General features: G+C 34.8%; 1 protein-coding gene across 1 annotated transcript in view; it reads right to left on the reverse strand.

The window, feature by feature from the left end:
• Positions 1-16,270, reverse strand: part of Dpyd (dihydropyrimidine dehydrogenase) — an 803,780-nt gene that overhangs the window by 751,308 nt on the left and 36,202 nt on the right. The window contains exon 2 of the mRNA XM_026401392.2: positions 15,929-16,039. Within this exon, the coding sequence (XP_026257177.2) occupies positions 15,929-16,039 (111 nt within the window). The remainder of the gene's footprint in view (positions 1-15,928; positions 16,040-16,270) is intronic.

The raw sequence follows: 16,270 nt of genomic DNA on the forward strand, positions 1-16,270 counted from the left end.
CAGGATCACAATTTGGATAGATAAACACCCTGAGAAGTAAATGAAGATTTCCCCCTCAAGTGGTAAAGACTTCTCCAGAGCCACCTTACAAAACCAGAACTGAGATCACTTGCCTTCCCAATACAGCCATATTGATTAAAGTTTCTGTCCTATTTTTCACCATTAATATTTCTATTTGGTTTTGGGGCAAGTGGCCAGATCTGATTTCATGGAACCCCATCTAGCAACATTTTGAGCTAAAGAGAGTTATGAAGCAGCAAATGCAAAAATTGGTCTTTTCCCTCCCACAATCTGCTTAGAAGTATATAAATTTCCATTTGTGAAAGTGTTCCTCTCTCCTCTCCAAAACTAAGAAAACAACCATTATCACTAGAAATGGAAAGTCAGTACCAAGCTGGATCTGCACAAACCAACCTTACTTTCCATCATCATCCCATATATTTATCTTCTGTTTATTACCCCTTTTTGTTTGTGTTATAATTCCTTACAATTTATTAGCTTTTGTTAAAATAGTATACAAGCCTCTGATTCTAACCACTTCTTTAGGTCTTCATTACTTTACTATGAAGACTTCTGTGCACCTAAATTGAAATATTAACAGCATATAAACTCCATATGCCTTTTTTATGTTAATCTCTCATCAGTTTTTCACCCTAGTCATATAACATAATATGTATATAGTTATTGATATTTGGATGAAACTATAATCTTCAAATATTAATGTTGAAATTTTAAGTATTGTTCCAAACTGCAAATGTTGAATAGACAAATGTTAATTTTTAGGATTACATGAATGTTCTGGGAAACAAGTTAGGAAACCTAAATGGATATGAGAAATTCTGAGAGAAAAGAGATTCCAATCTGACTAAAGACTATTAAATTAAAGCTTAACCATGCAAATAGGGTATAAACATGTTTTTATTATTATTAAAGCACTCAAGATAGCACTAAAAATACACTGGTTTAAAGGAAACAAAAGTATGTATGCAATGTAGTTAAGATGTACAGATTGTGATTAGGTTATATTAAAAACCCAAGTATTTCAAAATTCATAAACTTCCATAATGGAGAGTTAGGATAGCAGAGTTCATATTCAGTTGTAAGTACATGACTGCAGAAAGTCTTTTTCATACTATTTCTCTATGGTCCCTGAATTTAGAGTAGTGCATGCAACACTAGTTTAGTGCATACACAGCATACACTGCATCCCCTCTAAAAGAAAAGATTCTCAATTCCTAATCATTTCAATAGGCTCTAATGTAATATTTCCTACATTGGAAATCACGGGCACTTTATTTAAGGAAATCAGTCTGGTCAAGTAAGCTCTGTGTAGTGCAGCCTGCACAGACGTCAGTTCAAAGGATCAGATGTCAAAGTGCTCCCTCTAATGTCCCTTAATCATCACTCCGATTAGTGCTTGAATAGGACTGTGATTAAAAACGCTGCTCCATTGTCTACCTATTCAGGCGTCTAGCATCCTACATGGGTTCCACAGATTAGTGTCTGAATAGGAGACCGATTAGAAAGACAGCTGCCATTGTATGTCCATTCTGGAAAACAGCAAAACTCGCATATTTATTTGCTATGAGCACCAAATAAATGTTTTGCAAAGGTAAAATATACCATTAGGCTCTACAGACAATTTAGCTGATTTCTTTTGTTCAGAGCACTCTATTTTCCCATATGCCAAGATATTTCTTATTTGCAAATACAGTAATATGCTTCATTAATATCTTTTAAAATATACATATTCTGTTTTTGTAGACATAGTCTTAACACACATCTGCTTTATTATATAGTACTTATTGACCTACAATACATCATACAATTCCAATTTAATATTTGTGATTATGCAAAGAATTCTGTGTAAACAAATCAAATCAATTTGGTTCCAGATCTTTTGGATTCCATCTCAATATTCTTGAATGTCACACAGTCTATACGAACAACTTCTTCTCCCAAGAGAAATCTCCAGGTAGACATTGAGAGTAAATATGTCATCCAAGAGAAGCACATTTCAGGTTAGCACTTAGTAGCCCTTCAGTAAGACAGGCTCAACCACAGCAGAACTCCCTGAAACAATACAGAATTCCAGCCCATGATGACAAATGGCCAAGATCAGGGCATCACACTGAGGCTTTATGGCGAAGGCAGAAGGATAGCAAAGTATCACAAGAAAATAATTCAGTTATGCCTATGAGGCAGTGCTCAAAAAAACTAGTGGTTCTCTCTATCTCTCTCTTTCTTTCTCTATCTCTCTCTCCCTCTCTCCATCTCTGCATGTGTGTATGTGTGTGTGTATGTATGTGAGCTCACTACTCCCTGCTGGCCTCCCTCAGACTCTGCAAAGTCACCACATGGTACTAGAATCATTTCATGCCTTTTTGTTCAATATATTCCCTTATAGGTCTTCCCAATAAATATTTTCCACTCTGGTGGAAATACATGTTTTCTCTTCTTCCTTTTCCTTTCTTCATCTTTTTTTTTAAGTGCGTTGATTAAAGTTGCTGAGGCTGTCTTTGAACTTTTGATCCTCCTGCCTCAGCTTGGGAGGCATGCGCCACTGGGCCCAGCACTTCATCTGTATTTTGAACTTAAATTCTGCTTCCTTGAGGAGGCCACTCTTGAATCCTGAGATGAGGTTACATACTTCAGCCAGACTGACAAGACCTGATTATGAACTCCAGTTTAATGCCTGTGTGAGTAACTGTAATTTGTCAGGGCAACATCAGTCTTTCTCCTTTACCATTTATCACAATGGCTGGTACATATTAGGTATTAGGTATTTGGTAATTAATTGTTTTTACAATTCAGATTCAAATCAATTCTTATAGTGTGTCCACTTTTTTAAAAAGTAGAATAATTTATCTGTAGTGGTGTCAAAAAATATCAGAAAGCATGATGCAATAAATTCACTTCTGAGTTCATTGCTAGAGAAACAACTTCTTTCGAGCAATTGGGTTAATGCTGCAAAATATTCAAGAGATGCTCTTCAGAGTTCAAACTTCATATATTGACAATAGAAACCAATCAATGACTTATTTTAATTGCTGCTTCCGGGAATACTTCTTTATTCTTAAAGGAGTCTAGGTGGATGTTAGTCAATAAGACTGACTACATACACAAAAAAATTTTTCAAAAGGAAATCAAGATAAATTTTTATATATGTGTAAACTATTTGTAGAGCTAGTAGTACTAGCTCTATCAACTACATTTGACACTAGATAATTAATTTGTCTTCTCTAAAGCTTCATACAATATTCTTCATTAATAAATAGCAATAATAATCATAATTAGTAAAATATCAATAATAATTATCATTCACCAGAATGTAATTTCTTAAGAATATAGTTGTAGTCTTATCACCAAAAACAGTGTCTGGCATACACCAAAAATTTAATATCTATTCCATTCAATCAGTTATTATTTACTGAGTCCTTAAGATATGCCTAGCATTGATCCAAGTATTGAAGATACAGCTGTAAACAAAATAGGTCTCACAGAACTTACATTCTAATAGGAAGAAACTAAACATATAAGTAAAATGTGAAACTGTACATTAGATGACAATTGTTCTGTGAAGTAATTAAAGAAGAAGAAGAAGAAGAAGAAGAAGAAGAAGAAGAAGAAGAAGAGGAGGAGGAGGAGGAGGAGGAGGAGGAGGAGGAGGAGGAGGAGGAGGAGGAGGAGGAGGAGGAGGAGGAAGAAGTAGTAGTAGTAGTAGGAGTAGGAGTAATAGTAGTAGTTGTAATAAATGCATGAGGTAGAATTTGCTCCTCAGAGTTTTTGGTTAGTAAGTTTAATTATCATTGTAAAGAGGTGAGCTCAGGGTGTCACCTTCATGGTCTTCGCCATCTTCACTATGGCCATTTTCAGAGTATGGCATTGTGTCACACAGCAGGATCCTGCCTCACAAGTAGTTCCTCAATCTTAAAACATCAGAAAAAGTAAGTAAACTGTATTTATTTCTTAGAGATGGAAAAAAAAACAAGACAAAATCTAAATGAGGCATTTTTTATCAGACATACCAACACACATTGTGTATAAATATGTCATAAATTCATTAAAAAGGAGAAATGTAAGTATTTATAGATCATAAACATTTATGCCACTTATGCTTATATAATTTACTAGCAGAACTCAGTACATGTAGGGTTTGTCTCAAATCAAAATGACACAAGCAAACAGATCTGTGTATTCAAATGTTTATCATTTTTTAGTTAAATTAATTCAGAGAAAGGACTATAAAATATCTAAGGAATCTTAAAAATAATGCTATTCATACTCTCAGAAAAATTCCTTATTTATTTTGGAAGTAGGAAGAGGAAATTATTCTGTCTAAATTGAACTGTAATTTGTAATTAGTATGATCATTGTTCACAGATGTCCTTTTGTTTTTAATAGATTGCCTTTTCAGTATTTCTAGTTCTATAACACAGACTCACATCTACCTATAACATCAACAACAATTGAAAAATACTTACTTTAATCAAAATATTTTCTGCACTCTCTTAATATATGCTTTATTTTGTAGAGCCAAAACCAACACAGATTGTAAGAAATATCATTTTTATATACTACCCCAAAAACAGCAAAAAAAAAAAAGTTTTTTGAATTAAACTGATAAAATGCCTTCCTATCACATCAACTGTAAAATGAATCTTAATTCTTAACACAAGAAATGTTTAACTGGGATAAAATGTGCGTCCTAAAATTGATGTGACAAATATGACAAGTTCCATAATACTGTACTAACTTGTGTCCATGCAAAAAAATCAAATGAAATACATATAGGAAATGCATGTATCTCACAATTTTAAACTTCAGTCTTCTTTTTCACTATATTAGATAAAATACAGCACTGTTGATAATTTTAGGATCAAGAATATTCCCAATGTTTCTTGCCTAGGTGACAATGTAATTAGTGAACTACCAACACAGCAGAAACAAAGACAGGTAGGAGTAGGCTTGAATAATTCAGCTTCAGACATAGTGATACTGAAGAGACCAGAACAACATCTAGGTGGAACTATCTTAATAAGAATCTTGACAAAAACAGGATCTTAGAGGGAGATACTAGTTTAGCTGTCCACAGGTACAGGATGGTCACTAAAACTATGGCAGTACATGAAATTTTCAAAAGAGGCATAACTGAGATTACTTAATGTTACCCTTTTGAAATCAGTAGACTTTAAAACTTCTACCAAAAGTGTACTCTCAGATGAGGTTTACTCCTATTTGAAAATAAATACTATTTATGTTTCAGAATTTATACAGTGAAGACCACACCTCAACTTCAAAATGGCAAGTTCTACATAGGTCTAAATGACTACAGGCAAGGTTTTAGACTTGGTATTCCTGTTTTTATTCTGATGGCAGGTTATGGAGATAGTAACACGTAACTTTTTTCTTATGCTGAAATTTTAAACTTGCATTTTCTTTAAATGTCAATTCTAATATACACAAAAAACTTAATTATCAAATTTATAAGTAGTAACTTCTATCATTTGTTCGAGGTAAGGAAGACACTGCCAATCAATGATCACTTAACATGTACTTATTCAAAACAAATATTCATTTTTCAAATTAACTGCAATGGTCTCAAAAAATGCAATGGAATAATAAATTTTTAAATGTAAGCAGTAAAACCATTCCAGGTCAGTGGCTCCAAAACCTTTACTAATGCATACCGTGTGGTAAGGTTAATGGAAAGTTAATGTGATGGCAAGGGAGGCCCAAGCAGCCAGCCTATATAGTTCTGCAGCCACCAGTGCCACTCAAACTCATCTGGGTTCCTAGTTGCTTCTCAAGATTAAATATTCATGGACACATTCCTGGGTCCTCAAGCTTTATGGTACCCCCCAAATTCTTTGGTTCAAAGTCATTTTTAGAGTCAGTAATAAAGTGAGGAGAGATCCTATGGCACAAAACTTAAATTGGCACTGCATGTCAGGGTCATGCAAAGACTGATGGAGCTTCCCAATATGGGGTTCCCAAGGTCTTCCCTACCAGGATCATTCTCTCTATAATAAATACCTCCTACTCCAAATAGGAACTTACACTGCCGTCTCTCCATACCACAACAGCCCCCATCAGAGAACTTGCTCAAAGGAGGACAGCAGATTATCATCAGTCCTGTAAAATTCAAACTCAAAATCAGACTTTATTGATTAGAGGTAGTTTTACTATAATCCCTCTCATTCCTCTCAGAAATTTACTCCTATTAGGCAATGAGATCATTGGGTTTTCTTTTTTAAATAAAGGATCCAACTACAAAAAAAGGTATTTCTCCTGGGATTAGGATTTCATGTCAAGGTTTCAGAGAGTGAAAATGTGACAATGGGTGATTGACAGTGAATTCAGAAGGAAATATGTAATGAGATTTAAAGCAATTTTTCCACTTTTAATCTTCCCACTTAGAATATATCATACAGTACTAACTAGACAATATATGACATGAAAAAATATTTAAGGATAGAGAGACAAGAAAGGATCAAAATGTGACAGAAGGACACAGAGACAATGGTGAATCCTGGAGAATCAGATCAGTGCCAGCTTCTTAATGTGTTCACAGAAGCAAATAAGCCAGGTGTGCAGAAAGCACACAATGGAGAATCTGTGACTCACTAAGTAGTTGAAGCCCTGAGGGAGACGACTAAACCACGAAGTTTCTTGAGATTCCGTGTTGAGCAGAACATCAGAATGATCATCATATGCTCAAAGTGTCTTCAAAGTGACAGAGAGGTGGAGGCCAGAAAAGATTCTACTAAATGGGAATGAAGAACAACTCCAATGCCCCTATAATGGTTATTAGTGGAAAGAAAACATGAAGAATTAACTGGACCCATTACACCTATCACATTTGCCACAAAAGCTCTTGATCTCAAATATCAACCCAGAGAAATGACAGATGGGTGGGGGTGAAAGGGAAGCAGAGAAAAAAAACTCTACAAGTGACAAGAGATGAGGTGTTCATTCCCAGAGACTGCTCAAAACAGAAATTAAGTTCAGTTAATGGGAAATATAAGAGATTGTATTACGTGTGTGCCTGAGTTTCTAATCAGATAGTTGTATCTCTACAAAAAGACTGTATTTTTACCTATTGAAGAAAGTATTAAGTTGCAAAGAACCTTGGTTATTTGGGTCTTTTTTTTTTTTTCCTCCAGAAACTCAGGCACTGAATCTATTTTTGGAAAAATACTATTGTCAACAATCCAGAAAGCAAACTCAAGCTTGAGAAACTGTTTTAAAATATGATGTAAGAACAGGAAATGTTAGAATAATGAATGCTTTCTTTCTGTGAACCTGGCTAAAAGTTCATTTAGTTTTGGAGCTTAAACATAGGAATCCATAATGTAGATTTGAGATACCAATTTTAGGACCTTTATGTATTAAATTTAACAGAACCATGTAGCTGGCTCACTAAGAAGAGTGAATGAAACTAAATAGTCACCTTATTAACTATATGGACTGTGGGAGAACCACCCCTCAGCTATTATAGATAGCATCTTGAACTGGACCTAGAACCAAGAAGGTTTTGATCTGGCATTGCACTGTGGCTCCTCCTACTCTGTGCAACACACATGATCACTGCCTTCCATCTGCTAGGAAGTCTTCTTTTTCACAGCCCCAGACTTGGGCATAACCCACTGGGCTTGGACAGCCCACCCCTGCCTTATTTGGTGAAGAATAGTCTATGGAAAAGCTTTTGTCTACCCCCACCCCATATAAAAATAAACCAAACACAGGCTCATGCTCTCTCTCTCTTTCCAGTGTAGAAGCAGGACCATTAAGGTCTCAGAGCCCTCCCAACCTCGTTTTTCAAATTTATTTCTGTATCGTGTGATTTTTCACTGTATTTCTCAGCCAGCACATTTCACGCAAGGGAAACCCAAAATTCATAGCCTACACGGGACACAGGAGCAATGTATAGGAATTGAGAAGAATAAGAATCGAGGGTGGACTTCATCTCACATTAGCCATGTAAACTTGAGAAGGAAAAATGGACTCACAACACAAGGTAAACCTTAAGGACAGTTTCCAAAAGCATAAAAATTAACTGCATTAGCCAGGCACTGTGGTACCTGCCTGTAGTCCCAGCAACTTGGGACTGGTAACTTATCAAGACCCTAAGCAGCTTAGTGAGACCATGTCACAAAATTAAAAATTAAAAAGCCGGGGATGTAGTTCAGTGGCAAAATGCCCTTGGGTTTAATCCCTAGTACTAAAATATTTTAAAAAACAACTGCATTAGGAATACAGAAAATTATATGTTAGGAAAAACTAATATTAACCTTTTCTTTCTTGTGGGAACTCTCCCGCTGTGCTCTGATCATTCTCATCTGACTTTTCCTGGTGCATATTAGCCAAATTCTCATCTCAACTGCCCTTTCTATACTTGGTTCAACGCCATGTTGAGCTGCATCAGAACTATGTCCTTATCGACCCATTAAATTTTCATTTATTTTTAATATTATTTATCTTGGTTACTGAGTCTTTTCATAGCCCCTTACATTTTAGACCTGAGGCTGGTGTCAGATGCTATACCCTAATCCCAGCCCTAGCCCCCAAGTCTTGACCTCTGCCCTCTTCCCACTCTATATACTTGGAAATTCTACCCATAGGCATTTCATCATCCACATATATCCTGATGTTTCAAAACTCTGAATGTGTCTCTGCTGCATCACTGAGTTATGACTTTTGCCAAACAGGATGACCCAAAAGCACAAGAAGCTCAAAAGACCCAAAACTAAATTATTTCTTCCTCATAAGTAAATAAATGCAAATGTAAAGTCCAAAGTCATACTTATTATACCTCTTAAAAAAATAAATTGCTACTTATTGTCTCTGATACATGCATACCTCCCCTAGTCTTTGTTATTTGTCTCCTAACTTGCTACAACAGTCTCAGAGTGCTGACTACCCATCTTTCTTGTTAATCATCTTCCACCCTGAAAGCCAAACTGATGCAGCCAAAGACAAATTTGGCTGACACATTAATAATTAAATTTCCTACATTACTCTTCCTTTCAAAGAACTCTATTATTATTTGTTGATATTTCTATTTTCTTCAGAAGAATGTGAGAACTTCTTGGTGAAGCCTATATGAGATTCACATTTATCCCAATGCAATAAATGCCACAACACAAGGCCATAGAAAACAGGTGACAAATGAAGAAACAAACTAGTGACCAAGAATGTGATACATACACACAAAAAAGATGTACCCAAACCTATACTTCACTTAGTTATTTTCACTGTCTTCAAGAAGAAGACCAATGATTTATTTTTATTTCATTATTTAAAGCATTCTCCTTAAACAGCTTTCATGCTTTATCACATGGACTTAATCTATACTTAATCTATACTTTCACCACTTGTCTGTGAAAAATTGGACAGGTTTCCTAAGCTTTCCTGAGCCCAGTTCCCTCACCTGTGAGTTTGAGATAAAATACTTCATAGGAAGCATTTAGAAATAAAACAAAATACTGCAAAATTTTAACATACACTATGTTTTATTTTTTTACCATGAGTACCCACTGTGTGTCATATATTTACAATAAACTTGTCAAAATTATTAAAAATATGTCTAATTTGATGAATTTAGCTGTCTTTCCTTTATATTTCACCCAGGAAACTTTTTCTAATTCATCACGTTTACCGGTCTTCAAAAATTGCTCATTGAAAATGAATGCAAAATATTTATGTAATTAGGATGGTTCAACATTTTCAAAAATGGCAAAAATAAACAGCAGTTATGAAACACCTGCTTAAAAGATACTGGAAGTAAATGCTTCGTGCTTCATTAACCAGTATAAACACATTTGCCAGTTTAAATCCCCTAATGAATTCAGAATTTCCAATTAGTACTAGAATGGTAGAAAACTGCCAAATAAAGAAATTTCTGGGCAATAATTTCAAAATTATTATTCTTGGGGCACTTCTGCTGGTCAAAAAGACATTACCTGCTAAGAAGTCAATAATTTGTTTATTAAAATCAAATTTGCATCTATTTTAATAAACAATTGTTATTACCAATTTTATAGACCACTATAATATTTGAATAGTGTTCAATATAGTGCCTGAAATATGGATTTTTCAAGCACCAAAGAAATAAAAAGAAGGAAAGTAGGCAGGAAGAGACAGAGAACTATACAGGCCTCAAGAAAATCTTCTCTAGGACTTCAGAGAAACCCACTTACAACCCTGATCCTGCTACGCAGAGTGATAAATCAGTTACTACCTGAATCAAATAGGCAGAACATAATAAAGACAAAGCAAAATTTTCTTTAAAAATCAAGCAAACAAAAGTAACTAAAGCTTTGCATTCAAACATCCAGAAAATGGGTAAAAATGTAACTCAATCTTCAGAAATGATGTAAGATTACTTATTACAAATGTAACAACCATTATAACCTGCATTTTCCTTATCAATCTCATAATCTTAATTTGTCTTTTCTAAGAAGGAAAAGTGATACACTGAAAAGGACATACTAGTCCAGATGACCAGAATTCCAGATCTGCCTGCAACTAACTAATTAATTTTAGAGTTGAAGTAAATCATTTAGCATTTTCAGCTTGGTCTTTGTCATCAGTAAAATGAGAAAACAAATCTGAGTCATCCAAGTGACTCATGGTTAAAATCAAATGCAACACACACAGGTCTCTGGGAAATGTAAAGCACTATTCAAGTAAGAAAATATGTGATCCTTATATGTAATATATAAAAATAGGTAAAATAAGAGCTCTATTCATCTGTTGATTTGCTCAAGAGACACATAGTAAGCACCAGGCACTGTTGAGAAGCTGGGAACACAATTAAGGAATTGAATATCAAATGAATAAAACAAACAAAAAAATGCTTGCCCTACCAGACTTCATGTTCTAGTGGAAAAATACAATAAAAACACTGTGAATAAAAAGTGGTAATTAATGCTGAGAAGAAAAATTAAGCAAAGAAATCTAAGAAGAGCTATATAAAAAGGCACGTTAGAGTTTTAAATAGTGCAGCCAAAGAAGGCCTTGCTGAGATTGTGCAAAGAAAATTGTGCAAAGGAAGCTATGCAAACCCTGAGTTGGCTGGAAAATCCTGGAAGGTTGTAAGCATATAATTTTTAAAAGTATTCCTCATCTGGGTGAAGAATATTCTCCACTACAAAAGGTAGTTAAGTACAAAGATCATTTCAAGGCTACTGCAATAAAACCAGGTGAGAAATGGTGGTGGTGGCTTAAAAATGTTGGTGTTGGTGGAGGTGGTGAGAACAGGTCAAATCCTGGATATATTTGAAGACACATCTGATTAGTTCATTAGTTATGGATAGTGAAAGAAATAAAAAAAAATCAAATGCTTTAACATTTTGGTCTAAGTGAAAGAATGGATAGGAAAATTTCCAAGAAACAGGTTTTGGAGGCAAGATACTAATTTGGGATTTTCAACATGTTAAATGTTTGAGATACTTCTTACACATCTAAGAGGAGGTATTGAACAGGCATTTGGTTATAAAGCCCGAGATGGAAATGCAAGTTAAAGATAGAAATGAAGGAGTCATTTGTCTAAAGATGGTATTAAACTTTAACAGACAAAATAAGATCGCCAATTAGTATTTCAAAAGAAGAAAGGGAAGAAAGATCAATTGAGATTTAAGCCATAGTTAGGAGTAAGATGAGGACTTATAAAAGAGTCAAGAAGGAGCAAGAAGAGGTGCCAATGAAGTAAGAAGAAAACCAATGAGTCTAGTATACTACAGGTGAAGAAAAGACTTCAGGGTAAAGAGAGTGCTGCTGGTGAGGACGGTTGTGGTGTGAAATGATAAATACAATCAATAAGAGTGTAAGCTATAGGTTATAAATTAGTAAAAATATAGATTATAATTATAAGTTTTTGATAAGTGAGATAAGACAATTATAAAGCAAGAACTGTCATAGACAGGCCTAAGATTCCATTTTGCTGCCTTCTATAAAAATTATGTTACAAGAGCTGTTTCTGAGAAACTGAAATGAAAGCTGTTTTCTTATAATATATTGTTTTCTGTACTTTATACCCCACAAAATGTACTCAACCCAGGATATAGTGGTCTTGGTGATCCAAGACTTTGAAGTATATTCTAGCTTCCACTACCCACCTGCTGGAACTCAGGATAAGGTTGTCTTAACACCTGCTCAAACCCAAGATGCAATTGTCTTGAGTTGCTGTGCTAATTGCTCTCTTAGCTTCTATGATTGGCTTGCTTGAATGATACTAAGGAAAGTCCCTGAACTTTAGTTTCTGTCCTTAAATTCCCAAGACACAGGCCAGGAAATTGCTCTTCTCCCACAGAGACTGAAGCACTGTGGGTGGGTGAAAGTCCCTGGCCAGATAAATAAAGCTCTCTTTGATCTGAATTCAGACTTAGGTGTTTTCTGAAGCAGCTCCCCATAACAAGGACCAGAATGACAATTTTAGGAATCTGAAGTTTATTTTGCATAGAACCAAACTTCAAGAGAGATTTGGGTATACATATTTACTGAGCAAGTGTTAGAAAATCTTCTGGAAAATCCATAAAGGAAGGGTAAAGCAAGTTAAAAGGGAGGGAAGGCTGAGCCAAGTTCAGTGTCAATGCCAGATCCACAGAGCTGGGGCACAGCTACACACAACAGTGTTCTCTTCCTTGAGGAAAGAGTGGTGGTCACTTTCAAGATAGTTTCTGGTCCTCAGTTTTCATTTTAACTATGTGTGCCTCCTATAGATTTCTTTGGGCTTCACCCAGGTTTTTAAATCTGTAACTTTATATCTTGTCAAATTTGGGAGGCTTCTAGCCATTATTTCTTTTTTCATCCCTGCCCTCCTCTCCTCCAGGTGGTGGAGGAAACTAGTGACTGGTGCTCAGCTAACCAGTGGAGATGAAAGTCTTGTTCCCTATTCTTCTTGTGACATCACTACAGTAGGGGTGTGGGGCATCCCATTATCTCATTAATAGAAGTCTGGGTTCCCAACTCACCTTCATTAACGCATCAGGGAAGGACCAGATTTTTGTTGTTGTTGTTGTTGTTGTTGTTAGGATTTGGCTGGAGCAGAGCAGTTCCTCAGTTCCTACCTAAGAGTTTTCTGTTTTACTCAGCTGATCCTTTCCTGGTTCTTTGAGTAGAAAGAGCAGTTTTTTATTGGGGCTACTACATGTGTATACCTGTTAGCATTTCCAGGCTTCCAAATTCTTTGCTCTGAATATATGTGGAAAATAGAAAATTCAAGGACTTGATTTCTTCAGTTCCTGTACCCCTGGCTCATCTGCCTTCTACCTTTCAAAATCATTTTATGATTTACCTACAAAGCATTTTCAGTTTAGATTATTGTAAGACACAAGAACAAAAACTCCTAAATTAAAAAACAAGTATCTTTTGGTGATAATTTCATTCAATTCTTAATGCAAGCATAAGGAGGATAATAATAAAAGTGAAAGGAAGAACATTCATTAAGTGCACTGAGGTTAACTTCGAACCTTAGCTCCATATTTTCCCTTTGGGAATGAACCTCACTACTTTGTCAATAGACTTTATCTGTCCACAGTAATTAATATGATGTTACCAAATGAGATTATTATTTTACCATATATTTAAACCTTTCATTTTATTTTTTCACTAACAGTTACTCATTGTAGAAAATATGAAATGTACAGAAATGCCAAAATAGCAGAGATCATCACTGTTAATATTCTGGTATATTTTCTTTATTCTGTGTGGATTCATGCCAAAACATGGGTGTGTAGAAGTGCACACAATCACTACTGACTACAGTGATGCCCCTGCCTTTACCATGTAATGTGTATTTGAGCTTTCATCCAGATTATTAACCATTTAAAAAATAATTGGAATGGTTGCACAATTTACCAGCAAATGGATCTGCTCAAATTTACCAAGACCCAGTGGATGGAATTCAGTATATTTTCCCCTACAATTTTCTCTACTGAATAAAAAATGGCTCAGATAATCCTCTTTCAACTCAAATTAATTTTCACCTACATTCCTAGTTCTTTCCTTCAGATTTATTACTAGAAGATGAATTACTAGGTGTGTTTGATAACTTAAAGATATTTTTATTGGCTCAAATGTATCCCTCCAAAATGCATATGTTGAAATCCAAACCCCTCAGTACCTTGAAATGTGGCTGTATTTGGAGACAGTCTTTAAAGAATTAATTTAAGTAAACTGAGGTCATTTGGGTATATACTAATCAAATATAACTAGTATCATTATAAGCAGAGGAAATTTAGACACAGGTACACTCAGAGGGAAGACTGTGAAAATACAGGGAGAAGATGCCACCACACGTCCAGGAAAGAGCCTCTGGAACAAATCAACACTTTGATCTCAGACTCCTAGTCTCCAAAATAGTAAAACTAAATTTGCATTCTTTAAACCACCTAAACTGTGGTACTTTGTTAGCATCCCTAGCAACTAACAAAGGTATTAATGAACGTTATCAAAAATACTGTCATACACTTAACTAAAAATATGTGTCAATACATGTTTAATGGAGAAGACCTATCTCATTGTACTTTCACCAATATTTTTTAAATATAAGAGAGTTAATTTGTAGGATCATATTATAGAATAAAAATAATCTCCATGAAATAATCTAACAACTGTAACCATCAGAATAGAGGAAACTTTTTTTCTGAATAGAACTCTTAACATAGTTTGATAGCCTATGAAAGAGAGGCCTCAAGAAAGTTATCTAATTTCTCTGGATCAAGGTCTCACACATTTGAAAATGAGACTGAAACTTGGTGCTCTTCAAGAAATATTTCAAAATTACATGGTTCTTTTCTGAATGCAGTTCAATCATTCAGATCTTTTTGCAAGGACGTGGTACATAGTCAGCCTATCACCTGATCTACTTCAGACCATATCAGTGTCCTTCCAAAGACCTGTACTAGAAATTTGAAGGCAAAACTCATAGAAGTAGAACAAGGAAAACTGAATTCCAAATCCAGGTCTGCTATTAAGTGGCTATAAGGTTTTCTTATGCCATATGCAATATTGTCTCTTTGTGTTTTTATTTCTTTGTTGCTTTCAAAAACTTTGCTGGGTTGCCAGTGATAGAAAAATTTAAAAGTAGTTAAATACACACACACACACACACACACACACACACACACATACACACGAGCACACATCCTCAATTCCCATCCTTAGAATGTAGAGAGAGAAAACAACACTATAATCATGAATATTACAGGACATTATACACAAAGTACCAAAAGAGTCAATGTCAAGTAAGCTCATAATATTAATGGTTTCCCTAATTATTTTGGAAAAATCAATTGTGCGGAAATAGAGTAAAAAGGAAACTTCTTTCCAAATTTAAACACTTACATATCCCTCAGATAGTATTTTAAATGTTGCCTTCAAGGTTGTCCTTATAACACTTATGACCTCACAGTCCCAGCTCTGTGGATAACTTCATAGGCTCAGTCAAATAAAGTTCTAGCCATCAAAAACCTCAGAGTAATTCTTTTTTGCTCCTACACCTCACCTGAGAATATTATTTGTTTATACTGAACATTTTAAAGCTCAGAAATTTCACAAGAGCGCATTTTCAAACAGTTTGTAGATGCCTACAACCACCATCAGTTAGACTATATCTAAAAGAGAAACTCTCATATCATTGTTTTATTGCACAAAATAATTTTTAAACAAATTTTAAGGATTTTCAGGAAAAGAAAATTCTGCATCAAACTAAATTCATATAATCTAAGTGTTTCATAAGATTTTTAAAAACAGAATTAAAGTTTTTATAATATTCAAATATAAAATATGTAATATATGAAAAAAATCACAGCTGTACTTTACACATATTTAACTGTATTTCTAAGTATATGTAAAATCTTGTCTTAGAAGGTGTAGAACGAGAAAATTTTCATCAGGAAATCATGTTATCAGTTGTACTTACAAAACAGTTCTTATCGGGGTTTCTCTTCCAATGTTTCTTGTCTAATTTCTTGGCCGAAGTGGAACGCAGAGTTGCATGATTTTGCATGCGAGGATTTAAAGCCAGGATACTCTGAAGACAGAATAAATAATAAATAACAATATGTAAATATGTTGGCACTAAAAAATCAAAATTTTATTTAGGAATCATCCATTCCCCTCCTAAAGAAAGGTTCAACTAGGATATAAAATTTATGATATGAGAGAGAGAGAGAGAGAGAGAGAGAGAGAGAGAGAGAAGAGAAGAGAGAGAGAGAGAGAGAGAGAGAGAGAGAGAAAGAAAACAGATTACATGAGGTCTAAA

This window comes from Urocitellus parryii, chromosome 11 (genome assembly GCF_045843805.1).
Source record: "Urocitellus parryii isolate mUroPar1 chromosome 11, mUroPar1.hap1, whole genome shotgun sequence".
Taxonomy (NCBI): Eukaryota; Metazoa; Chordata; class Mammalia; order Rodentia; family Sciuridae; genus Urocitellus; species Urocitellus parryii.